The 27,226-nt window shown below is 36.1% G+C and overlaps 1 protein-coding gene across 3 annotated transcripts in view; it reads left to right on the forward strand.

The window, feature by feature from the left end:
• The first annotated feature begins 1,249 nt into the window (after positions 1–1,249).
• ACYP2 (acylphosphatase 2) overlaps positions 1,250–27,226 on the forward strand; it is a 118,537-nt gene continuing 92,560 nt past the window's right edge. The window contains exons 1-4 of one of the 3 annotated variants that reach the window (XM_036224070.1): positions 1,250–1,627; positions 9,611–9,627; positions 11,074–11,183; positions 19,329–19,378. In XM_036224070.1, the coding sequence (XP_036079963.1) occupies positions 1,486–1,627; positions 9,611–9,627; positions 11,074–11,183; positions 19,329–19,350 (291 nt within the window). In that variant the 5' untranslated portion in view covers positions 1,250–1,485 and the 3' untranslated portion in view covers positions 19,351–19,378. Of the gene's footprint in view, positions 1,628–9,610; positions 9,628–11,073; positions 11,184–19,328; positions 25,677–27,226 lie in introns of those variants that run through there. The other 2 variants (XM_016127467.2, XM_036224069.1) reach the window with 2 other exon arrangements.

The following is a 27,226-nucleotide window of genomic DNA, read 5'->3' on the forward strand; positions in this document are numbered from 1 at the left end:
CAAAGACTGATTAAGCAAAGGAGAATGTCAGTCTTTCCAGTCAGTGACAGGATCAGTGATAGTGACAGGACCTCAAACCAGTTTTAGATCTTACTCCTTCCTTGGAAGGCACAAGACTAGTAGGGAAAACACTAATTAAGATGAAATCTGGGAAATAGTTGCAAAGGCAACTAACTGAACAAGATAGGGGAAGATTTGAGAGTAGGATCCACATAAAGTAGATCCAGGAGCAAAGATTTTTTTTTAAGGTCAGGGTGTGTTCAGAGAGTAGAATAATCCAGTGTCTCGACTACAGGTATTACCTGTAACTGATTGGATGGGGATAAACAGGTAATATTAGGTTAGTGGAGGCTGAAGATCTTCAGCTTTATTTGGAATGCAGTGTAGTGATTCTGAAGAATGCCATAAAGTGTATGTTGATTCTAGAGTCTGCATGGAATAAACCGAAAGGGAGATCAGAGGAAGAGGCAAACGGTGAGGTCTCTGTAATAAACCAGCATACTCATTACATCAAATTATCTAAATAGGACTTTCAGAATATACTTTGCTTTAAAATAACTTAACCACATTCTAACCGAGTTTTAGATGATTTTTGGTGTTCTTTAATGGAATTGGCACATAGTATTGAATCAGATTGCAGAGGATAATTTTAACTCTACGGCCAGGTGCAGAGACATATGTAAAGGCATTGAAGCCAACAAATGTTAAAAAATGCACATTATCATAAGTAAAAGGATTTTGAATTCTAGGGTGCAGCAGATTATCAATAGCTGTATCAAGATTCTTTGGAGTGGTGGGTTGCATTAAGAATATTAGCTTACCAGAAGTAAAATTTTGTAAGCATAAACTGCTATACCCTTCTAGGCAATTGGGATGTTGCTGAACAATAATCAAAACCATAAAAAAGCTGTATGAGTGAACAGCAGATAACTTATTTTTTTTGTTGTTTCCACTAACAGTTTAGGTTTTAAAATTTCTTGATCCAGAATATATCACAACCTATTTAGAATATGGATTCAAGCCTTTACGACTTAATAGAGATGAAGAGGATGCCAACGTCACCTTAAGAATTGGTGCGAAATCGCCTGATGTATTTGGCAGTTGCCTAAACATTTAATAAGAATTCACTAACCAAATACTCTAACCACCAAGCTAGCAGGTCTTTCATTTCAAAAGCTATCATTTTGGGGTACCGAACTAGTGAAATCCCGGCACAGCCTCCGGCTTGTGTTTACAAACATTCGGAAATGAACATTAAATCATAGGGAGCGCGCGGCGGGCGCATCCCTGTGCCGGAGGCCAGTCCGGCTCCACCGGAAGCGGGGCAGGGAACGGAGGCCCGGGGCGCCAGCGACCCCTTCCCCCGGCCGTGCGGGCTGTCCTCGCTCCCACGCCCCGCAGTCTCATTTGCCGTCTCCCGACGCGTGACCCCGGCGCGCCAGCGTCCGGGACCGAAGACAGGCGCGGCGGGCGCCACACTGTCCCATGTGCCCCTTCCCTCTCGCGGCCGCCGCAGTCGCCGCGCCCCGAGCCCCGCTCCGGCTTCTCGGCAGAGGGCTCGCCGCCGCCATGTCTACCGCAGGGCCCCTCAAGTCCGTGGACTACGAGGTGTTCGGGAGAGTGCAGGGTAGGGGACTCCGCTACAGCTGGAGACCAAAGCGGCGTTAGGGGTGAAAGGGGAGGAGGCTGAGACCAGTGCCCTACTCCCCTCGTGGCCGGGACTTCCGCTAGGCCGTGACACAGCAGCTGCGGCGGGAACGAGGGGCAACGCGCAGGCGCCGGGGAGCTGGGATGGGCGGGGGGAGGAGCGGCGACCGGGAAAGGGAAGGGGAGGGGTACCGCGGCGGGCAGGAGGGACCTCCGGGCCCCCGCCCGGGGGAGAAATGAAGTTGGGCAAGAAAATAAGAGAGGACCCTTGAACTAGTGATTCCATTACTTGCCACTAAAAACACTGGCTTTGACAGAAATTTCAGGGAGGACATCTAGGGGATGGTTGAGGGTTCACTTTGTTGGAGATTATACCCTTTCCCCGGTGTATCTCTTAAAAGAATTGTTATTTAATTTTTGTTTCATCATATGTTTAAATAGTTGCAAAGGATGTAATGTTTGGCTTATTGTAACTTGTTATTTTTAAATTAATGTTAAATCACTGGAATTTATCCAAGGGAATAGGACTATGGTAGTGATTTAATATTTACCATAATTCATTTAAAATAACGCTTTTTAATAGTGAGAAATTTTACATCACACCTTTTCCTTTTGAATTTGATATCCATTCCACGACCTCTACAATTTTATTCTGTTGTTACACTTGAGAATTTATTGATCGTCTATCAAACTTTTCTGCAATATGTATGTACAATATATGTGTTTATATATACACATATAAATATATTTTCTTAATTTCCTTTGACCATAAAGTTCTAATACTTGAGTTACTATTGCAATTATTATTAGAACACTTGATGAAAATAATGTAAATACATTTAAAAGTATGATAAATAATTAAAAAGGTAAATTTGTATTAGAAATTTATTTCATAAGGAGAAATATTGATTAAAGGAAGGGTTTGATTATCTTTTTATTTTGGGACTTTAGAGGTTTTTACACTTTTGGGGCAAGATGCCAGGGTAAGATTAAGGGTGGATGAGAGTATGCCTTTTGTAAAAAGAGGACCCTTTCGTTCGAGGAATGATTGTGTAAAGGGAGGTAGGACAGGAGAAACAGCAGGTCCAGGTAGGTGCCTTCTCACTCAGTTTTAGAAAAGAATACATACGGAAGTTGAGGATCTGAAAATTGATTTAAAATCAAATTGATTTAAAATCAATTAAAATCATTCATGGCTTTGCACCTTGTAGAAAATCTTTGGGTATGTCCAGGGGTATGATAAGTCACTGAAACACATTTCATAAAATATTAACATGGTGGCAAAGATCACCTTACAAAGTATTTGGTCTGGGGAACAGCAGTGGCAGTAGTTAAGGCGTGTGTGTGTGTGTGTGTGTGTGTGTGTGTGTGTGTGTGTACACATCTGTGACATTTACTGGGTATGTTCCATGTGCCAAGCATCTTACTATTATTTACTGAATCTTTATCACAATTTTGTGAAATATATATCTTGTTCTTGTCTTAACAATAAGAAAACAGGTACAGAGAGGTTCAGGAGGTTCGGACAAGCCCAAAGTTGGCAAATGGGATTTAATTCTGCATGTAACTCTAAAACCTGTACATTCCCATTATTCAGTATTTTCTGTTAATACATAATGTATTACTATTGATTTTAACTGTGTAATTGCACTTTTTCTGCATATAATGGTCACATGGTATAGGAAGATCAATTTTGGGCAACAGTAGAAATATAGGAAAGATAAAAGTACTATCCAAAAACAGTGGGGGTTAAAAAATGAGTTTTATGACAATAAGTCTTATAGTTTGCAGAACGTTAAATGGAAGAGAGTACTTGTATACTATTAACTTATTAAGGCATAGTATATGAGACAAATTCACAATCACGTATCTGCAGAAATATACACCAACATTTGCTGAGAACTTAGGATGTGCCAAGCTCTGTACTCAGTATTTTACATGCATTGTCTTATTTAATCCTCTATCCTGTAACCTCAGTCATTTCCTCATTTAACAGATGGAGAAATTGAGGCATAGAGAAGAACTTTCCTAGGTTACATAGTGAGTTAAGTGGTGGTGCTGGGATTTGAACTTTGGCAGTCTGATACCAGAGCCCCTGCTCTTGATCACTCTAACCTATTAATTCTCCTCTCAATACCCTTTTCATCTTTATTTTGTCTTCTTCCTAACATGAGCACTAAATACATATATATGCTGAAGCAGTACATTTAGTCCAAGCCATTTGGACTATTCCTCAGATGACCCTAAGGACGTTTTTATGGTTCTTTTGGCTCCAAGGAAGTTTGACCTGGTCAGTAAGCAGTCAGCACATTCAAAAGCTACAGTTTCTCATTCACTCTCTGTCACTTGCTCACACTGTTGCTATTTCTATATATCGGTCTGTGTCTCTGTGTCTTACAGTTTTCTTATGGATTATCTAAAATAAATACAAACTGTTAGAGTTTTATCCAGTTCATAATGATTATGATGAAATAATTGATGATAAATAGTCAAAATTAAAAAATTTAATTTTAAAACTATAAATGGACAGTAATTAAAGGGAACATTGTAAAATTAACATTGTAAACTTTTAATTTAAAAGTATGGAGTAATAAAATCTTAATACAAACTGCTTTGTTGGAAATAATGGATATGACAGTAAATTTACAGTGGAGGAAGCTATCACTGGCAATATTTAATATGGACAAAATATAAAGTAATAAAATTACCATAAAAACAATAAAATGGAAAATATTCCCAATGAAAATGGTTTCAATGACATAGAAATGAACATGGTAAAAATGAAAAATGATTTAACTATCCTGTCCTGGAAAACTGATCACTGAATTAAATTAGCTTCATGAAGTTTATGACAGAATATTTTCCCACCAAAAACAAGGCATGTTGTTATATTTCCACTTAGATTGTTTGAGTTTTAAACATCCTTGGTAACAAAATGACAATCCATATGCTTTAAGGGTCAAATATATCATGCTTTGTTCTCAAATATATACACCCTAAGTTACAAACAAATTGTATTCCAAGAATTAGTTTATAAGTTGGTCATTTGAAATTCAGGAAAATACATTTATAGAAATGATACTACAAATAGTAAATTTGTTTCTCAGGCCCATCTGCAAAGCCATGTATGGAGCCTTGACATACTGCTGTTTTCCATTGCTGCTTCTCTTCTACTTTTTAAAAATATTTTTTGTTTTAGAATAGTTTTAGATTTATAGAAAAGTTGAAAAGATACTATAGAGTTCCTGTATACCTTACATACAGTTTCCCCAATTGTTAACATCTTATATTAGTATGAAACATTTGCCATATATTTGTCATGACTGGTGAGCCATTATTGATACATTTTTATTAGCTAAAGTCTATACTTATTCAGATTTCCTTAGTTTTTACCTAAAGTTCTTTTCTATTCCAGGCTTCTTCCAGGATATCATATTACACATGTAGTCATCTTGTCCCTTTAGGCTTCTTTAGGCTGTGACGGTTCTCAGACTTGCCTTGTTTTCCACGACCTTGGCAGTTTTGAGGAGTACTTTGAGGTTACATACTTTTTAGAATGCTCCCCAGTTGGGATTTGTCTGATATTTTTGTCATGCTAAGACTGAGGTTACAGGTTATTGAGAGGAAGACCACGGAGGTAAAATGGCACTCTCATCACACTATACCAAGGGTACGCACTGTCAATACAACTTACCACTGTGGATGTGAGCCTTGATCACTTGGCTGAGATCTAGTTTGTCAGCTTTCTCCACCATTGAGTTACTCTTTTTTCTCCTCTCCCTTTCGATTTCTACTTTTCAGTCTCCACATTCTCTGGAAGCTCCATATGTGTTTTTCCCACCAACTTCTGGTGCACTAGGGATTTGGGGATGAGCGATACAGAAGAAAGGGACTGACCTTCTATGGTTTTAGAGTATTTGTAACTGTGGCATGGCTTATAATTTTCCTATAAATATTTTATCACAGTTATATCTAGAATAATATAATCTGAAAGTTTGATTGATTAAGCTGTGTATAGATTCTTTGATGCTTTACCAGCTCACAGATGAATACTGATGATACCTATGGAAATGGATTATGGCAATATGTTGGGATCTGTGCTTGAGAAAATCAACAGCTTGCTTTTGACAATATTAATTTAGTTTTAGAATAGGAGTAGTGTATCGGACTACCAAAATAAATAGCAATTTTTTAAAAGATTATTTCTAATGAAATTGGGATGAATCATTAAATAGCTTTGTTAGACACCACATGATTTAGGTGTAAACATTTTTCCTTGTGTAGACAGCTAAATGGAAAAGCTGTTTTAGAGGTTGAATATTTTTGTACATTACAGTCCAGAAACATAAATATGGCTAACTCTAATTCCCTTTCTCACCTTGGTTCCTATAGCATTTAATTTATAGTTCTGTTCTACTTCTTGTTTCTACCTCTCCTTAATCCACTCTGTTTTCAAATGGAGTTATTTGTATCCTCATTTATGTGTCTGCCATTAGACAATAAGGACAGCATTTTGAAGGTCAAGCTGGTGGCTTGTTTTTATAATCCCCCACAAGCTGTACTTCTGGTGGAGACTTCTAAAGTGTCTCAAATTAAATCGAAGTGCCTGGGATAGTTGAGTTGGAGAAGAAACAGTAGTGCAATGGCTGTTTCAATTATTAAAAAGATGCCATGGTGTGTGGCCCCAGGGGACAGACCCTGGATCAATGGAGAAAGATTAAAGTGAGGCAGAATTTTATTCCATATAAAGAAGACCTTCTTTACAATTAAAGATAATTAATATCATCAAGGGCTGCTTTGTAAGGTGGCAACTGGTTGCCTTCCTGCATTCAAAATTGACATGCAGTCAGAACCCAGAATGAAGAGGTACCTTACAATAGAAAAATCTGATTTCACATGAAAGGATGCTGATGTTTAAAAATCATCGAGTCCTTTAAATGTCAGTATTTCTTTGTAGATATAAACTATGATTTGCTTTGCACATATTCACCTCAGAGTTTCTCACTGACACCTTTCCACAAAGTGAGGTACAGTTGCAGCTGATTAATTCCAGCATATTGTGCTTGAGTTTTTCATAACTGAAGGGGCTGATGTGTGTCCCAGTTCCCAGAGCAGCACGTCTGTAAAAAACCTGCATGTCATGTCAGCTTCCCTTCTCTTTAGCGAGTGAGGTGGAAGCAATGTGGAGAGGCCACGAAAGCCCATAGAAGCATCTTCTCCAACGCAGGCCTTGCCCCCTGAGTGCTCTGTTCCATCCAGTGCCAATAAACTGCAGAAATTCTGTCTCAACATTCACTTTTTCCTTTTTTTTCTATATGTACCTCCCTCTGTTGCAAAGTATGCTTCAAACTAGGGATCAGGCCTCTCAGAAAGATTCTGAGAACATTCCAAGTGGATTATGGAGCTTCGAACAGTTAATTCCCACATGGTTCACTGCTTCACAAAGTTAATGGGCTGGAGGTCCTGATACCTCTTGATGCACATTCTTTCTAATGCTTTAAAATAGGTTTTGTGGTTGAGGGCCTGAATAAATAACACCTCCCTTCATTGTGTGAGTTATTGACAAGTAAGACGAAGAGTAAAGCAGAGTTTTGGGGATGTGGTGTGTATCTTCTGGTAAGTGGACTTTATAATAATCTTTACTGCAGAATGAAACACACCCAGCCAGGCACAGGCAGGCCTCCCCCACTGGCAGAGTAAGGTATAATCCCTGAGGTAACTCCCTCCCAGGAGAAGGAGGAAGAAGAAGCAGTAGGGCTATGCACTTTTTTCTCCTTCCACATTGAGGCGTTAGATAAGTCACTGCGTATTTCTGAGGAGTCAGGAACAGGTAGAAAGGGTAGAGAGTGGCCAGAGGTGTCCCGCTAATGGATATTCCTCCTCAAAGACGAAACTATCACGAGAGCAGAGAAGCTTTCCTCCAGAAATAAGTTGTAAAATCTAGAGGGAACTCGACTATTCAGTTCTGGATACAGTGCTTCAAGATCTTTACTGCAGAATTTTTTGGTGTGGAGTGATAGGAAAAGTCAGGGAGGTTGTATGGTGACTAAAACTGGAGAATGACTCTCCTTGTTCTACAGCTAGAGGTGGGAAGGATAACATCAGCCCAGTCCTTGGCTGAGGCTTGGGGGTAGGTGTGGGAGGGGAGCGCTGACTTAGCCAGGGGTTTTCCCCTTGCACCCTCCCTCTTCCTGATTGTAGGGTAAATATAATGACTGGAGCTACAGCGGACTCCTTGAGGAAGAGGCCAAGGAAATCACAGAGGCCTTGGCCCTGACTTCCCAGAGGGATAGGGAATTGGGGAATAGGGAATGACTGCTAAAGGGAAAAGTAAGGGAGAGGTTCCTTTTGGGGTGATAGAAATGTTCTGGAATTTGATAGCAGTGCTGGTTGCAAAACATTGTAAATATACTAAATATATATATATATATATATATTTAGTATACTTTGAACTTTTGAAAAGGGGGAATTTAATGTTATGTGAACTATATCTCAGTTTTTTAAAAATGTCATTCGCCTACCCCCCACCGAAAAAAAAAAAAAAAAAAAACGGAAGGAAAGCTTAAAAAAACTCAGGCGCTGGTGGTGCTGCTGGTCCATGGATCACTCTTTGATGTTTCCACTTTCTGTTTGCTTCAGCTGCATGCACTTTCTTTTCATAATGCAAACATCATAAAGGGCCGTTCACTGCTGAGAATTTCAGAGGGGAATCTGGACAGTGCAACCTTGACCAAAACCTTCAACTTGGTCAGCATCTTGTGGGATCTCCTCACTCATAGGATAAAACAACTGCACATTTCTGCACAGTTCTGCCTGTTTTCTGTTATTTTGTCTCTGTCTTCTACATGATCTGGTTTAACTGAAGTTTCTCTTTTTTCTGACAATTCCTTTTTTATCTACTAGCTAATGTCTTTCCCTCTATATAACATAGTGCCTTTTTGATTTCCCTTCAGATCAATACTTCCCACTCATCGTTCCTCCACATTTTATATGTATCTTTTAAGTCTTTTTATAGCCCCACAAAAATTCCATTTGTGATATTATCCTGTCTTTATTGCTTAAGTACTCTTTTTCTTCATATTCATTTGGTACCACAATACACTATGATCAGGGAACAAGTGATATCTCTTATTATTATAAATCCACTTAAAAAAATTACATAAAATCGCCCAACTCACTGATTCTTTCTTCCGTATTTTCTTAACCAGGCTTAATTGCTGTATGCAGAAGCAATATCGTTTGACCCCTCTGGAGATTGGTTTGATCTATCCCCTGTGATTTCTCAAGTTTTTTCTAATTTTTAAAAATTAGGGTATCATTTTAATTCAGTAACATTTACCCTTTTAGTGTATAGTTCAGTGAATTTTGAAATCCACATACGGTCATGCAGCCACCACTATAGCTGAGATGTAGAACAGCCCCATTAGGGACTATGGGAATATTCCCTCGTGCCCCTTGCAGCACCTCTCTCTGCCTTCGCCCAGCCTTTGGCAACCCCTGATTAGTTTCCTGTTCCAGAATGTGGAAGAAAATTAAAACAAATATTTTATTTAAACTTGGATTTAGCCATTGTACTTAAAGAAGAAATTCTAAGAGCTGAGGATAGGTAAATTTTATGTCAAATATACTCAGCTGTCCTTGTAATAGGCATTTTGTTTTATTTAGCATTGTAAAGTAGGATAAATATACAGTTTGACATTTCATTATACTTTGAATGAAATATTCAGATGAAATGCAATGAAATATTTAGATTACTATTTTTTCTCCAAAAGTAATCTTCCTTTTCTGTTTTTATTTTAAAAGAAAGTAATTTTTAAAAACACTTTGTGAACACATTCAGATATTAAAAGTTTTGTTAGTTTCATTTAGTTGCTATTTAACAAAATAGATGAAAGTTAAGTTAGGATGTTGATAATAGTTTTAAAGGTAGACAAGCTGACATTTCTTTTCATCTTTTATACAGGTGTCTGCTTCAGAATGGTAAGTCAATACAATCTATTCATTATATATTTTTGCCACCCCTTCCACCCCCACCACCACTGTATTTGTTTCTAACCACAAAGATAGAACAGTTTACTACTTAGTGCTAGTCTGCTGCTTACTTCTTGTCCTTGACAGCAAATGAAGACATATTTGTATTCCTTCATATACAAATTACTGGTGAGATTTTTATTAAAGCTATCTTTAAAAAGTAGTGTATTAAAAACATTACAGCCTTCTTAGCTTTTAGTTAATGTTTTCTATGAATTTCAAAACTAGCTCTTTTTCGGTGATCAAATTAAACATTTTGATTAGGTATATTAAATACAAAGTGAGATTTTTCCACTTGTTTTAAATGGAAGAAACCTTCTAGGCAAGGGTATAAAATCTCGAATTGCAAAACAAAAAATGCTCATGTTGCATAATGTCGTGTTCCCCAGGTTTTCAGAAGTTAGAACTCCTGTTGCCTTTAAATTTGTATTTTGTGAATATACTCCTCTCCTAAAAATTAAATATGGCTTATGCTTTCACCTACTGTGAGCTGGCAGTCACTAGATTAGTTCTCCGTTTCTTACCTCTGAGTGTTCCAGCATGTTCCCACCTGTAGAGTCTCCTTTGAGATAGCTGCATCCCCTACAGTCCAGATTGTCTCCTTTTTTATTATTACCTGTGAGAGCTCCTACATCAACCCTGGCTGTAACCATCCTATCGGTAACCATGTCTGTTTGTGTTGCTTTTGTTCAGTTGGGGATGTGGAGTATAGAGATCTTGGTCACCCTGCCTTCCAAACAGGAGAAAATCATGTTTTTTAAAAGGAATTTTAGTATGATGTTAAAATAATTCAAAATCAAAATGTTCCTAGGATTTCATTTGCTGATAACATAACTGAATTTGGAACCCAGAAAAATGTATTAAAAAAAAATCTTGAAAATAATAGGAGAAATAAATTTACCAATAGAGAATTATAACATTGGCATGGCAAGTTCAGAGCTAACAGAAAACATCAGAATATTTTAATCCATTACTTCCTATTGACCATAACTGTATATTTTCCCTCAATGATTGAAAATTTCAGAGTAATCATCATTTGGAACCCAAATTAACAATGTAATTTAGCATTACCAGGCATGAGGGCAAGGCAACTGAATTTTATGGATCCCAAACATATCATGGAAACTGTTTTCTGAAGTAATTCCCACTATCAGTTTATTTTCTCATAATGCGCTGTCTTCATTGAAAGTGGAATTTAATTAAAAAAAAATACGTTTAAGTGAAAGTTCTTATAAATAGAGGTATAGCTATAGGTTACCTGTACAATTTTTTGGCATAGACTATATTCTTGGAAAACAATTATCAGCTTAGTACTTTTTAAATATTAGAATGAAGTATGTTATGAATTCAGACTTTTGATGATGGACTTCCTTTCTCTCGTCTCTCCTGAACCAGTACACGGAAGGCGAAGCTAAGAAAATAGGAGTGGTGGGCTGGGTGAAGAATACCAGCAAAGGCACTGTGACAGGCCAAGTGCAAGGCCCTGAAGAAAAAGTCAATTCCATGTAAGTAGCAAGATTAATAACATTCACAATTTGTGAACTTATTTTAATGTTTCATTGTATAGTATTGATGGACCAAATTCAATTTGAAGGTTATAACCAAACTTACATGCTTTTAGAGAGACCAGCAAGGAAATTTTCAGAATTGGGACTGAAATTTCTACATTTAGGAGTGGATTTCCCTCTTGGACAGGCCTTCAGAAAGATCAATAACATAACTCTCCAATCTGTACAAATCGTATTCTAAGCCTCCTCTAACGTGGGGGAGACATCCAGGGCCCTCATAGCTGTCACCTGAAGTTGTTGCAATAGAAGCATAGTGCCTTGTGAAGTTCCTAAAATAGTCATCAAGGCAAAAAGATTGCCATCTCCTTTTTATTGTTTAAGTGCTTATTTATCTAGTAATTTTATGTATACTGTCAATGAAAGTGTGTTTAATGAGCTGCATGCTTACCATAATACGAATCCTTGCATACCAAAAGAGAACAGATTCAGTAATATAGAAAAAAGTGCCTGGTCTTTTTCAGAGGACTTATCTTTTCAGCTTCATCAATTCTACTGCTCTCTGTAGCTAACATTTATTGAGCATTTGCAACATGTTAAGCAATATGCTAAAAACTTTATATAAATTATCTCATTTAATCTTCACAACAGGTCTTATGAGGTAGGTACTAATTGATATCCAATTTATTTTATTGTTTGCAATTAAGCTGTGTTTTCACTTCTTACTGTTTTCAGATTTCCGTTTATTGTGATAAGTGAAGTAATAAGATGCAGAGGTATAAAAGCAAAGCTAGTAAGCTGCCCCTTCCCCTCTACTTCCCTCCTTTTTATGAAATCTGAGCCAAAGGCTTTCCGAGGCTTTTTCTTTCACTTAAAAGTCTTTAAGCATACATTTATCATTAGGATTTTGTTTGTTTTTCCTGAAATCGAAATTTTTATGCCTATTTTCCTATAGCTAGTTATTTTCATTTGATGAACACCTAATAATCAGTAAGTATACAACTACCAACTCTTTATTTTTCTTAATTTCTTTATGTATAGGTACTTGCATTTGTGTGTAAAACTGCACCCCAACTTGAAAAGTGGAGTCCAGAAATTCAGTTTTGTAGAATGTGGGGTAACAGTCAATTGTCACAAACTACACAAAAGAAAAGATTGCGAAACCTATGATGTATATGACTAATAGTTCAGTAGATGAGGAAATACAAATGACTGAGGTAGATTGAGCATGGGGAATGGAGAATGGGGAGGAGAGACAGTCATGCCCATCACATTATATCCTATTCCATGTCGTAGCAGGTTTTTGAAGAATTTCCTTGACATTGGTGTAATCATATTATACATTCTACCCTTTTTTTCTTTCCAACCCCTGCACACCCTTCTCTCTGCTTACACTGCCAGTAATCTGTTAGCAATCTGGTGAGTTTCCTGTGTTTGTCTCCATGTTCACTTTTTACACACATACGCAGGTGCACTTACAATTTTGGGTTGTGATCAATGTTCACTTTTAAAAAATGAAATTATGATGTATGCTCTTTTCTGCATCTTACATCATTTGCGTACTATTAAAGATATTTCTCAGACTGCTTTCAAAAGTTGTAAACAATTTTCACTTTTTTTTCTCTATCTTATCAGCAATTGGTATTATTGCTCTCTAATTTTCTTTTATCTGATTGGGTGTAGAGTGATATATGATTTTTTTTACTATAATTTTTGTTTTTCAAATTACTAGTTACTTTGAGCATCTTCATGCTTTGGCTTTGTGGATTTGTTTTCACATCCTTTACCCAGTTTTCCATCGGGTTGCTTATCCCCTGCCAAGTGTTTTTTTCCTCTCTTTAATTCTCCTCCAACTCCCCACTTCCACCCCTGACCTATGGATGTTGCCCTTAAGAACCGGATCTCTGAAGGCGCGTAGCACACCCGGGAGTATGGTCTGTGGCTCCATCTGGAGCATGAACCCAGGATCTTCTGTGTATAAAGCAGGCGTGCTAACCTAACCACTACACTATGAAGCCACCCATCCTCTGCCAGTTTTTAAGAACTCTTTGTATGCTGGTGGTGATTACTAATTATCTGTTATCTCATTATATGTTATCTCTTTTGCAAGTATTTCCCCAAATCTATTGTTTGCTTCTTAATTACTTTTGTTTATGATAGCTTTTGTAACTATTTTCTATTTTTATAAACTCAAATATGGTTATCTTTTCTTCCCAGTTAAGAAACAGATTGTAAATGTTGTTTCCTACATTTCCTTCTGTTTCGAAGCTTTATTTATTACATTACATATTTACTCCACCTGGAATTTTTTAATTTTATAATATGAGATTGGGGACTGACTACATTCTACCAGATGGGTAGCCAGTGTGCCAGCACCATTTATCACATAATCGTTTTTTTCCATTGAATTTAAATACATTTTTGTCTTATATTAAAATCTCATATAAACTGAATTTTATTTTTGGATTCTCTGTTCTGTTCTACTGATTGATCTACTTATATATTCCTAGACTAGTACTCTATATTGATTTAAAGTGGCTTTATAGTATATTTCCTTTCACTATTCTTTTTCATTATTTATTTGTTTTCTTGGGAATTTATCTTCTCTCTAAACTTTAAGATACTTTTATCCATTTAATTGAACTTATGTTTTTTTTAAAAAAAAACTTGTCTAATTGTCTTGCATACATGCTTTTTAAAAATAAACTTTATGTTTTAGAAGTTTTAGATTTCCAGAAAAATTGCGAGGGCAGTACAGAGAGTTTCCATAAACTCTTCACTCAGTTTCTCCTATTAACATTTTACATTAGTATAATACATATGTTAATACATATGTTACAATCGATGAACCAATATTGATGCATTAGTATTAACTAAAGTCTCTAGTTCACTTAGATTTCCTTGGTTTTACCTAATGTCCCTTTTCTCTTTTAGGAACCTATATTTTACTTGCTGTTTTATTCCACATTTTATGATATTAAGAGACCTGATATTAAATCCTCCCATCTAAGAATATGGATGTCTTTTCATTTGCTTAGATTTTAAAATTTATCTTTCAGTATGATTTTATAGTTGTCATAAAGGTTGCGTGCTTTTCTTGCTGAGTTTATTCCTAAGTATTTGTCTTAGTCAGTTTGGGCTGCTAAAACAAAGTTCCACAGCCTGAGTGGTTTATAAACAACAGAAATTTATTTTCACAGTTCTCAAGGCTGGAAGTCGGAGATCAGGGTGCCAGCCTGGGCAGATTCTAGTGAGAGTTCTCTGTTGAGGTCCAGACTGCTGACTTCTCATCGTGTCCTCATGTGGTAGAAAGAGAGCTAGCTATCTCTCTGGCCTCTTCTTATAAGGGCACCAATCCCATTTATGAGGGCTCCACTTTCATGACCCAGTCACCTCCCAGAAGTCCCCTTTCCAAAAACCATCATATTGAAGATTAGATATCAACATATGAATTTTGGGGAAGACGCCGACATTCAGTGCATACCAATAGTTTATCGCCTTTGGGTATGAAATATTTTTCTCATTTTTGTTTTTGGGTACTTTACTTATGCCAGAATAGTAAGAATGTGATGACTTTTATATATTTATTTTATATCATAGAGTTATACCTTATTAAATATTCTCGTTACTTCTACTAGGTTTTTATTTTTTGTTTTTTGTTTTTGTAAACTGTGGTCTATTGGATCTTTCAGATATACAATTTTGTAATTGTATATTTACGAAATAGTGTATCTTTTTTTCAGTGTTTATTTCATCTACTAGACATATCGAGACAATGATGAGAGATAACAGTGATAGTGGGCATCCCAGTCTGGGTTCTGATTTTATTTGAAATGGTTTTATTGTTTCACAAGTAGAATGATGTTTGCTGTTGATTTTAGTAAATATTCTTTGTCACATTGATTTTCACTTTTGCATTTCTTGAATGAAGCTTTGATTGGTCACAGGGTGTTATTCTGTTGAATCATTTCTGAGTATTGCTTGCCAATATTTTATTTAGAATTTTTGCATCTATATTTTTAAGTGAGATTATGTTTAGTTTAGTTTAGTTTTGTTTTGTTTTGGTACTATATTAGGTTTTGGTATTAAAGTTTTGCTGGCTTCATAAAACGTATTTAGGCAATTTTCTGTCCTTTCCTTCATTTATAAATAATTTAAATAATATTGAAGTTAGCTGAAATAAATTATAAAATCACTTGGTCCTGGTACCTTCACAATGGTCAGCCTTTAACCATCATTCCAATGTAGCCTGTTATAATTGGCGTACTTGAGTTTTCCATTTGTTACCAGAATTGTTAATATTATCTTAGGAAATTATCCAATTTTTAAAATTTGTTGCCATAGATTATATAGTTAAAAAAAAATCTCTTTTGTATCTATATCTCCTTTGATTATTCCTAAACTTATATAATTTTATTCTGTCTTCCTTTTTTCTTAATCAGGCTCAGTTGGTATATTGAAGCCTTTCTGTATAATTATATTTTTATCAAGTTATAATTACAGTTTAACTTTTACTTACATTTCTTGCTGTTGTGTTGTTTGAGGCATACGGATTTATGACATGTCATCTTCATAAACAGTGTATTTTTTCATTACGCACTGTGTCTTTATACATTTTAATGCTTTTAAATTTAATTCCTACTTTGACACTCCTTTCTAATTTACATTTTCTTGCTATTTCTCTGCTTACCTCTGTATTTTCATCATTTCTTGATCATTTTAAAAGTGCTTTTTGTAAACAACATATAGCTATGTTTTGTTGTTTAACATAACTTGAAATTTTCTTTTAATAGCAGAATTTAGTCTTTCCACATTTAATGTAATATTTAGTATAATAGTGGTTTATAACAATTACACTTGTCTGTGTTACCTTACTATTATTTTAGTTTCAATTATCAATACATTTATGTGTTTTTAATAAGTTGTTATGGTGAACTATAATACCCATATAGAAAAATGCATAAGGTAGACATGTATAGGTTAATGAATTCGTATAAAGCAAAGATCTTTCCCCTTGACCTTGGGTCAAGTATCCATGGGTCTGGGTCTGTTTCTGGGTTCTTTATTTTGTCTCATTGGTCTATTTGTCTATCCTTGCACCAAGACCATGCTGTGTTAAGTATTTTAGTTTTATTATGTCTTGGCATCTGGTAGATAAATTATTACAACTTATTCTTCATGTAGATTGCCTTGGCTATTTTAATAGCTATTCTAGATCAAGTTTTCGAGTTCCACAAAACAAAATTTTGAGTGGAATTACATTGAGGATATATATAAATTTAGGGGAGAATTTATGTTCTTTTTACAGTTTCAATAGTATAATTTTCTGCATAAAGTTCTTTTATATTTTCTCTCCATGTGTTTATTTGGCAGTTTTGATGCTATTATAAATGTTATCTTTTAAAGCATTTTTTCTGTTTATTGCTAATCCACAGAAATGCAACTGAATTTTGTATATGACCTTATTTCTAGCAACTTTGCTAAACTCACTCATTGATTCTAATAATTTGCATATAGATTCTTTTGAATATTCTAAGTATATGATCCTATATTTCATCTGAGAATAATGAGAGTTTTCTTTTTTCTTTTTCTATCCTTTTACCTGTTATTTTTTTTTCTTGTCTCACTTGTTAGGACTTCAAGTACAATTTTGAATAAAAGTAATAGTAATTACGGGCATCCATGTCTTGCTATTGATCTCAAACTTTCAACATTTTACTATTAAAACGTATACTTAGAATAAGTTTTTTTTGCAGATACTACTTATCGGATTGTTAAAATTGCTTTCTATTTTTTAAATCATAAATGTACACTAAATCTTATCAAATACTTTTTGAAAAGATGATGATATGATTTTTCGTCTTTATTTTGTTATTGGGCAAATTACATTGATCAATATCCTAATGATAATTGACATTTTATTCCTGGAATAAATTCAAATTAGTCATGATTGATTTTCCTTTTTATATATTGCCATACATTGTTTGCTCCTATTTTGTTAAAGATTTTTGCATCTCTATGTTCACATGAGAGATTGGCTTGTCATTTTTTTCTCTTATAATGTTAAAGTTATACTGGTCTCAAATTTATATAATATTGGCATTCATCTTTAAATGGTAAAATTTGTTAGCGATTCCTTCTAGAACTGGAATTTTCTTTATGAAAATAATTATGGATTCAATTCTTTTAATAGTTATAGGACTATTGAGATTTTCTCCTTTGCAAGTTGTATTTTAAAAATATTTGTCCATATTTTCTAAACTTACAATTATTGGCATAAAATCTTGTTATCTTTTCAGTATTTTGGTATACATAGTGTTGTTTCCCTTTAATTCCTGACATTGGTTGTCTGTGCCTTTTCCCCCTCTTTTTCTCACTAGGCCTTTATTAATATTATATATCTTTTAAAAATACCAACCTTTACCTTTGTTGATCCTTTTTATGTATGGTTGTTTCCTATTTCATTATTTTCCTGCAATTATTTTCTTCCTTCTATTTTGTTTGTATTTGGGTTGCTGCTCTTTTTGATTTTTCAGCCTTTCTTTTTCTCATATATGTTTTAAAGGCTGTAATTTTTCTCTAAGGCACTATTTTACCTGTATCTCATAAGTTTTTATATATAATTTAGAATATTTTGTTCAAAATGTTTTCTAATTTTTAGTGGAATTTTATCTTTGATTCGTAAATTATTAAGAAATATATTAGTTTCTAAATATATCAAAATTCTCTTGGCATCTTTTTGTTGTTGATTTCTACCTAATCCTTTAAATTGGTTGGGATTGTTTTTATGGCCCTTATCATTTTTATAAAAGTTCTCTATGTGTCGCAAAGAGTATACATTCTGTAATCATTTGCTGTAGTGTTCTATATGTCCAGTAGATAAAATTTGCTGTATTATATTATTTAAAACCCTTATTTTAAAAAAATTATGAGTTTAGCTGAGTCAAACTGACATATGCCAGGGACCAAGATATCAAATGCTCCCCTGTTCAAAACTCTTATTGATTTTATTTTTACTGCTTGTACAGTTATGATTGTGCATGCAAATTTAGACCTGTTGTAGATTCCTGGTGGCTTAAGGTTTTTATCATTAGAAGTATCTTTCTCTATCTTTAATAATGCTTTTTGCCTTAAAGGTAATTTGCCTGATATTAATAGAATTATACAAGTTTTATTTCTGTATACGTTTGCATAGAGTATTTTTACAAAAAATTTTTAAATTTTATTTTCAATGTTTTTTTATTGTGTTTTATATATTCCATATAAACAGCATATAGTTGGGTTTTGTTTCTTTATGCAGTCATATAATCATTATTTTTATATTATTTAGTCTAAGCCTAATGGAATTACTGCTATATTTAGAATCAAATTTATATTTTATTATGTTCTTTCCACTTGCTTTATCAGTTTTATATTCCTCTTCTTTCTAGCCTTTATTTGGACTATTTTTTTAACTCAACCTTTTTTTCTCTATTAGTTTAGAAGTTTTATATTCTTTTGTTTATTTTACTAGTGTTTTCCCTAGAGACACAACATACAATCATAGCCAATCAAAGTTTGGCATCAATTTATGCCTTTACTGTCTTTTCTAACAAAGCAAAATTTATAGCATCCTTTAAGGGCATTCATCTTCCCATTTACAGATACTATTGTTGTGTATTTTAATTATATATTTTAAACCTGACAAGACATTAGCATTTTGAAAAGTAAATTTTTTTTGGGGGGGGGGGTTTCCATGTATTTCACATTATGTTGCTCTTTTTTCCTTCCTGATTCTTGGGCTACGATGTAGGAATATTTCCATTCTGCTGAGAGTGGGCCTGCTAGCAATATGTTACCTCATATTTTGTCCACATGTTTTTATTTTACCTTCATTCTTGAAAAATGTCTTCACTGTGTATAGAATTCTAATATGGCAGATTTTTTTTTCCCCCCAGTATCCTATTAGTGTTCTAGCATCCATTGTTTTGTTTTGAAGTTGGCTGTCAGTTTTACATGTTGCTTCTTTACAGTAATTTAGCTTCATTTAAGATGGCAACAGCAGTAAAATTGCCAGTTTATAATTTGCATTAGTAAATATAAAATTAATTCTGTCAATTGGTTTAGGTTTATTTTCTCCATTAATGTGTGGTTCTCTGGGTACAGATGCAGAGAAGGCATGAAGTAGAGTTCATCCAGGACTACAAAGAGCTGAGGTGAGATCAGGACTTGAGTGTGTTTACAAGGTTATGAATATAATGATGAATCTTGGAATCTTGTTTAGACAAGAAAGATGAACTAGAAGGAAGCTGATGGGCAGTGAGAAATGGTCACCTTACAGGGTTTTGGATCTAAAGATTTGTAACAGCTCTCAGGAGTACTGTTTTGTTGCACAGTGTTGTCCTAGGACCAGTGGAGTCAACGTAGAAGGGAAGAGCTGGAATAGGGGATGTGAAACACCCCTGATGTTTCCTGTTCCACTGTGAGCGAGTGTCTAGTGCAGACGGGACTCTTTCACTGGCTTTTCCCACCTCTGTCTAGGAGCAGACTTCATCTGAGCGTTGCTAAGTGTAAATGCCTCCTGGTGTCTGAAAGATATTGAAAATGTGCATATTTTGGTGTTAGCATGATTTTTTCTTTTTACGTCTTTTTTTTTTTTTTTTTAATTATGGAATGTTCCAACATACATGAGTAGAGAGAACAAAACAATGAACCCCATGTTGTCTATTACCGAGTTTCAATAATAACTTCTGACATTCTCGTTTCACATATTCCTCCAACTTTTTTTTGCTGTTGTTATTGTTAGAGTATTTTAAGCACATTTTCTGCATCATATTATTCACCTGTAAGTTAGCTTGAGCAATATGAAACTGTGAATATTTGACAAAATTTTGATCTCCAAACAGCAATTCCACATCATTGAACTAATATTCTTTTTCTCTAACAGAAACTCTCTATATCTACCAATATATTTTTCTAAACCCCATAGCAGATCTACCTCCAAATGTCACAGTACATCCCATATCAGTTACACTTACCCTGGAAACTCATCTTCCTTCTAGTCTGGGTCTAAGCCTGCTGCACAGCTGTTATTATGGTGCTTCCCTTTACTCCTTTCCTTGGGTGAGTTCCTGTTTCCTTAATCATATGTTTTCATCTTCCTTGATTGAGTCCCTTGTTTTGTTTAAACATAATCCTCTATAAACCTCCCAAGGAAAGGTGCATGAGACAAAAAGTTTGTATCTTTGCTTGCATTTGTTTGCTTTCATACCTGATTGGTTGTTTGATTATAAAATTCTATGCCAAAAATAATCTCCCACTCAGAATTGTAAAAGCATAGTTCCATTAACTTCTTGTATTGCTGTTGAGAGATTTGATGTTATTCTCATACAAAGAATTAGAAGTCACACCTGTTTATTCCTCTCAGAGAGCTTTTTAGATGTACAGTTTGGCCCTGTTTTCTGCGTTTTCACAATCCTCTGCCTTTGTGTATGTTTCATTTCACTTTAAATGCTGGGCTCTTAGAGGAGGAGAATTGTCTTTTTTTGACAATTTCTTTCTCTCCCTTCTCTTGGTTCTCTTCTTTTAAGACTTCTGTGTGGACCCGATCCTCTAATTTTCAATGTTTTCACCTAATTTCCAAACTTCGTTATCTGGAAAATTACCTCAACTTTGTCTTCCAACTTTCCTATTAATTTTTTGTTTGTTTCTACTGCTGTATTTTAATTGTTTCTACTTCATCGTATCTTGTATTTTTTTTTCATGTATATCCGAGAATATTGTGTATGTTTTTCCTTTTGAAACTTTCATCTCTTTCTCATTGTTTCCTCTAGTTCCTGTTTCTTTTGCCTCTCCTTGCCTTTCCTTTTTTTCCTCTTTGCATGTTTTGCTCCTCTTTCATATCACAGGCTTTCCGTACAGTCGTATTTTCACTAACTTACTAAAAAATATTAGTCAGCAGAATAAACAGACTTTTAAAGAAATTTTCCAACATGGAAGTGTAGACTTGATGGCTTGAGGAATGGTGGTGACTGATGGAGAGCTGACCTTTTAGTTGGGGAACGTGCAAATGTTAAATCAATAGATCTTCTCTTCTGCATCCCTGGACCCTCCAAATCCCAAGTCTTCTGTGGGTCCCATGAGGTGAGCTTACTTGCTCCTCATTGTTTTTGCTTCTGTAGACATTTGGGCTGGAGCATCTTTTGTTTTTTTGTGTCATTTATCCTCCTCCATCTGTTTTCCTTCTGATTTGTTGAAATCTCTTATTCGAGTTATAGTTTTTTATCTAGGAATATTTTCAGTTGGAAGCTTAATGGAAAACCAGACTTAAAATAGACTGAAAAAATAGGGATTCATTTTTTCTCAGTAATAAGAGGATAGATGATTACTGGCCTTGGTTTAGTAGGCAAGCGATATCATGGCCAATGTCTTTGATTCTCTTGGCAAGTCCCTCACAGTCAAAAATGGAAAAGTGCAGCTGCACATTTATCCACAATTAAGGTGGGAGAAGGCAGGGAGGAATAAGGACTGTGTTGCTTTCCTTGAACTTCCGCAAACAGACATCTGCTTGTTTCATTGGCTCACATATGGTCACATAGTTGCTCTTTGCTACAAAGAAGACTGGAAAATTGGTTTGGCATATTGATACCCTGAACAAAATTGACATTCTCTTGGCTAGGAAGAGGGGAAGGAGAATGGGTACTAATCTTTCATATTTTGGAGCTACTATTTTAATGGAGTTTCAGGTAACAGGAGATAAACATGCCATGTTTAACTGCACTGTGAAGAGTGAGAAGATCCATGTAAAGTACTTAGTCAGTGCCTGGTTCATAATAAGCAATCAGTAAACATTTGCTATCATTATATGACTTACGGTGCTCTCTCTTTGCACATGTTGTTTCCGTGGCAGTTGGACTGTCCAGGTGGAGATGCACTAGGCTCTTAGATATATGGGTCATCCCTGCAGAGAAGCTGGGCTAGAGAAATGAATTTGGTTGTCATCAGTACATGGGTAGTATTTGACGCCACCTACATGGATGGGGTTATGCAGAGAGAGCTTATGTGATGACAGGCAAGCAGGAACCAGACACAAGAGAATGTAAATCAGACTTAACAAACATAATAAATCGTGATGTCATTACAGTTAAAAATATGTAGATCTTAAAGAATGAATTTATTCCTTTAGCATCTTCTACATGCAACACATTGTTTAAGGTACTGAAATAAAAAAAAATTAAGCTACAGCAAGAGAAGTTACAGAAATAGGTTGGAAGGTCAGACTAAATGGGGGGCATTTGTAGCTATATAAATATTGCCTTATTTTCTCATAGTTATTAAAAAAAAACTTTTTATTTTTTAGAATGCTATGACAGTAAGTCATGAAAATCAGAGTTAAATTGTCTTTAAAAGTACAAGTGTGATTTCTTTCCAAATTATTAAATGTGGAATTCAACAGGGACCATCATTTATAGGTGGCCTGGCTGCAACTGTAGCAGCCCAGCTCTGTTCTTGCTAAGGAGCCAGCAGCATCCAAGGACACACTGCAGAGGGTGTGTGTGTGTGTGTGTATTTTCTTCCCCTTCGGTATTTCATTTTCTCAGAAAGAATAACTGATGGCTTTCTTTTGCAAAATGCACTATATGATTCAAATCGTAAAGTTCTGCCGACATTTTTTGCTGCATAGAAACCATTTTAAATCTATTGTTTCACTAAACCTACTTTTTTTCAAACTTAAATAAAAAATATTTTGTTTCTTGCAAGTCATTTTAAATTAATGTACACAGTTATGATATTGAGCATAAACCTTTGACTAAATCTACACAAAATACATTTTTTAAAAGATAAAATGGTAATTTTGTAAAAAAAAAAGAATTGAAAAAACTAAAACTGAAAACATTCATATTTAGAGACAGTGAGCTGAATTTTAAAATTTAAAATTACATCTTGATTGCTACATATTTTTAAAACCATATGTCATGTATCTGTACACTCCAAAGCATCATTCACAGACTGGTGTATGTATACAAGAGGATGATCAAATGGTTACATGGTCTGGAAAGCTATGTCATAATACAAAGAATGCTTTGGAGGCATTGCGGGTATTTAGACTGGAGGACAGAATACTTGAAGGCAGTAATTTTGGTTGTAGCAATGAGTGAATTTGCTTATTTCAGAATGTTCACCATAATAAAAATTTTCCTGTAAAAGCATCTACTGTATTTAATGGTGGAATTTTAACTAGGAGTGGCAAACTACAGCCTTCAGGCCGGGTCTGTCCTAATGCTTATTTTATAAAAGGTTTGTTGGAGCACAAGGTTATAATTTGTCTACTGTTGCTTTTGTGTTACAGTGGCAGAGTTGGGTAGTTGCAATAGAGATTGAATAGCCCCAAAGCCTAAAATGTTTACTCTCTGGCCCTTTACAGAAAAAGTTTGCTTACCCCTGGTAGAGAGTTCAGACAAGTCAAGGGTGTTATAGGAGATCTAACTCATTGGATGATAGTAAGTTAGCGTAGGTGACCACTAAAATTTTGTCCAATTAATATTCTGTCGTTCTATACAGAGTTGAGAATATATGTGTACTTAAAATATGTTCACAGTTTTAAGAGTTAGAAATAGAATAGACATATTCATCAATATGGTTGCATTTATTTCCTCCATGGATATTTAGCATTTGTATGAAATATGAAATTTTAACAGCATTTTGCTTTAACTATGAAACACCAGTGGTTTTAAATTCCAGCTGTTACAGTGTGAGATTGAAATGAAGCAATGGACTTTTTGAACAGTTCAGTAGTGTCAGATTCAAAGTTATTTAATATTTGTAAAAATAACTTTTCTCTGGCAGACCATTAGTGGCATGAATTTTTGTGTAACCAGGGTTGCTAGTTTACCCTAACTTTTTATCAGAGAATCTCGAACTACTTTGCTAATATTTTTATACCTTATTCATCAAGGTCCTTCTTACACAAATAGATGGCGTTATTAAGAAAATTTTCATTGAATGTGTGTGTATGTGTGTGTATGGTGAGGGGTGCTCCCTCCTCCCTTGGGGAGCAGGGCAGGCCTTGCCTCTCTTTCCCACTTCTGCTGTTCTCCCTCTCGCTGCCTTTCAGTTCCTCCACCACCCTGTGCTCTTCCTCCCTTAAGACTTTTGCGGAAGCTCCACCCTCTGCCTGGAATGGATGCCTGTTTCTGTCTCCAAACCTCACTGATTGTTCCCCCGTCGTCCTGTTATACCCTCTCACTGCATGCTCTGCTTCTTCCATCACTTAGCACAGCTGTTATGAAGAATCGCTTAATATTCCCCACCTGCGCCCCAAAAGCATGTCTTCACCAGAAGTAACAGAAAACCTGATAAACAAGAGGCTCAAGCAGGTGGGGTTTGTTCTCAGATTTAAATAGGGGGCTTGAGGTCAGGGGAATTTGTGCTCAGTAAGCAGGTCAGGACCTGGGTCTGTAGGATTCCCTTATCTTGTCCCTGATGGTTGTAGAATGTAAAATGTCTGCTCCAGCTCCCAGCACCACCCCCACAATTGAAGCTGGAGGAAGGATGGCTCCCGTTCATTTGGAAAGCAAACTTTCCCAGAAACTTGCAGCACATTTCCATATATGTGCCTTTGGCATCTTCAGCTGTAACCAGGTTTTCCAGCCATTGGTAAGGAAGGTGTTTTGTGTTCTTCTATCAGATGGTCAGGTGCAGTTGCAAAGGGAGACAGAGAGGCTCAGGAAAAAAAGTTTATTATACTCACGGGTCCTAGAGACAGAAGGCACAGCATGGTACGCGGGATCTGGAGTGAAACACCAGACTGGTCAGTAGGGAGTGAGGGGGAAGTTTAGGTCAGAGCCTTTGTTGGGGTTTCTGAAGGAAAAACAAGGCAGGGCAGGGCAGGGCAAGCAATTTAGAACTGGCTAGTTTGAATAATTCCGGGGGTGGGGGCAGCTTTGGACTACAAGGGTGGTCTCTAGCTGCCTGGTACCTGGTGTGGGTGTGGGGGGAGGCGTGTTTAAGAGGGAGGAGTAGTGCCTCCTGGGATGCTAGAGGAGGCAGGGCTCTGAATTTGTTCTCATGTTAAAATCATGCTCAGGGATGAGCTCTTTAAGAATTTGCTTGCCCTCAGAAGGGGCAGTCTCTCCCCATTTTTTTTTTTTTTAAGATATCAAAATAGTATAATATGCAAAAAATATGTACAATATAGTGAAGGAGAAGGGGAGTAATTAAGACTGGTATTGGGTTCAACACTCAGCAATGTCTACCATACCTCTCAAGACTTCTCAAGGAAAGGAATTGTCTGTCCTGTCCTGTCCTTTGAATTCCCAATGCTTAGCACAGGGCGTGACACACTATGATGTGTATGTCAGAAAGAGAAGGAGGAATAAGGACATTTGAGAGAAGGGTCTGTTATGCCCTGACGCGTATCTCCACGAACCACCAAGAAGCCGACACCGAAGCAAGAGCAAAAGGGAGTTTATTTCAGACTCGAGTCCGGACCGCACTCCGCATACCGACGCAGCAGTGAGTAGGAGGCCGTCTTGAACATGGGGCTTCAGGGGTACTTGAAGGGAAAAATCGTAAGCACGGGGAGCGATGTCTTGGTATTACAAGACTGGTACAACGAGCTTGTCTCTTAGCAGGATTGGCTGGGTGATAGCGCCAAGGAACAAGGCGGGGAATTTGGAGAGTTGCTTTCCATAGTTGCTCTGATTGTCTGAGTCTAGGATGGGGTGATCGTCTCGCTATCTGCGGCTTTTCCGGGAACTGGCCTGTGCCTAAGATGGAGTCTTATACCTAAGATGGAGTCACCTAGGTTGTTCAGGTCTATCAGGTACAAATGCACTGAGCTGAAAGGGTCTCTGTTGTGTGTTTGGGAACAAATGAGAGAGATAGGCAGATGACTGGGACTTTTGGAAATTGAGGCTGGAACAGTAGTTTGGGGTTAGGCTGTGAAAAGCCTTGCATATCACATTAGTTTGTCCTTCCTTCTGTCTGCAGGGGGAGGCACTGAAAATTGTCAGGCCAGGGAGTGCTGGAGGATTTGTGTATTAGGATATTAACTGTGTCGGTAGTGAGGGCTGGGAACTGGAGGCGAGACTGGAATCGGGGAGACATACAATCTCATATTGTGAATTGATGGAGTAAGAAAAAGTGGGGGAACCTGGAAATGTAATTTTGAAGTCATCATCTAGAACAGTTATTCCAAAGTATAACCCTGGACCAGTAGTATCTGTATTATGGCTATTTGTTAGAAATGCAAATTCTTGGGACCCACCCCAGACCTTCAATAAGCCCTCTAGTTGACTCTTAAGTACTTGAAGCTTTAGAATCACTAGAGCAAAAGACCCTTGGGATGGAGGAGAGTTTGAAGATCACCTGATCTAATGCACTCAAGCTGCATATTGGAGTCACCTGGGGAGCTTTTTTGTGGCAACTTGGTTGAGGCCCACAGCAGAACAACTAAACCAGAATCTCTGGGAGTGGGATCTAGGCATCAATTTAATTCTGTTGCTCCCAGGTGATTCCAGTACCCAGCCTGGTCTGAGAACCCTTGATCTTGTTTAATACCCATTAATGAGAAAACTCAGGGCTAGAAGATGAGTTGTTCAAGATCATATACAGCAAGCTCAGGTAAGAATCAATTTTTTTAAGCTGTCTTCTCCATGATGCTTTAAATACTCTTCCAACTTTATAATAATTTGTCTTAAGATGACTTCTAAACCATTCACAGTGACAAATATAATTGCCAAATTTTTAGATGAAAAAGAAGTTGCAGGCAGCATCATAAAAATTAAAAAGTTCTCTTTAAATTAACAGTATTTCACACTATAGAAAGTTATCTTTTTTAAAAAAATTATGTGAGAAATAAATATTTTTTTATGTAACAGTTAAGATATGGATGAATAGGGGTTTGTTATTTGTGTGCGAAAGTGATAGCCTTTTTACTGACTATAGGTGGAGCTCTTTAGTTTAAATATATACAGTTTTATTTATAATTTTGAAAGTCTTTGTTTTTAAAACAGGAGCTATTTTGGATTAAAAAAAATTAAAAGTTCTAATAAGTATTCTCA

This window comes from Rousettus aegyptiacus, unplaced genomic scaffold, assembly GCF_014176215.1.
Source record: "Rousettus aegyptiacus isolate mRouAeg1 unplaced genomic scaffold, mRouAeg1.p scaffold_m13_p_7, whole genome shotgun sequence".
Lineage (NCBI taxonomy): Eukaryota > Metazoa > Chordata > Mammalia > Chiroptera > Pteropodidae > Rousettus > Rousettus aegyptiacus.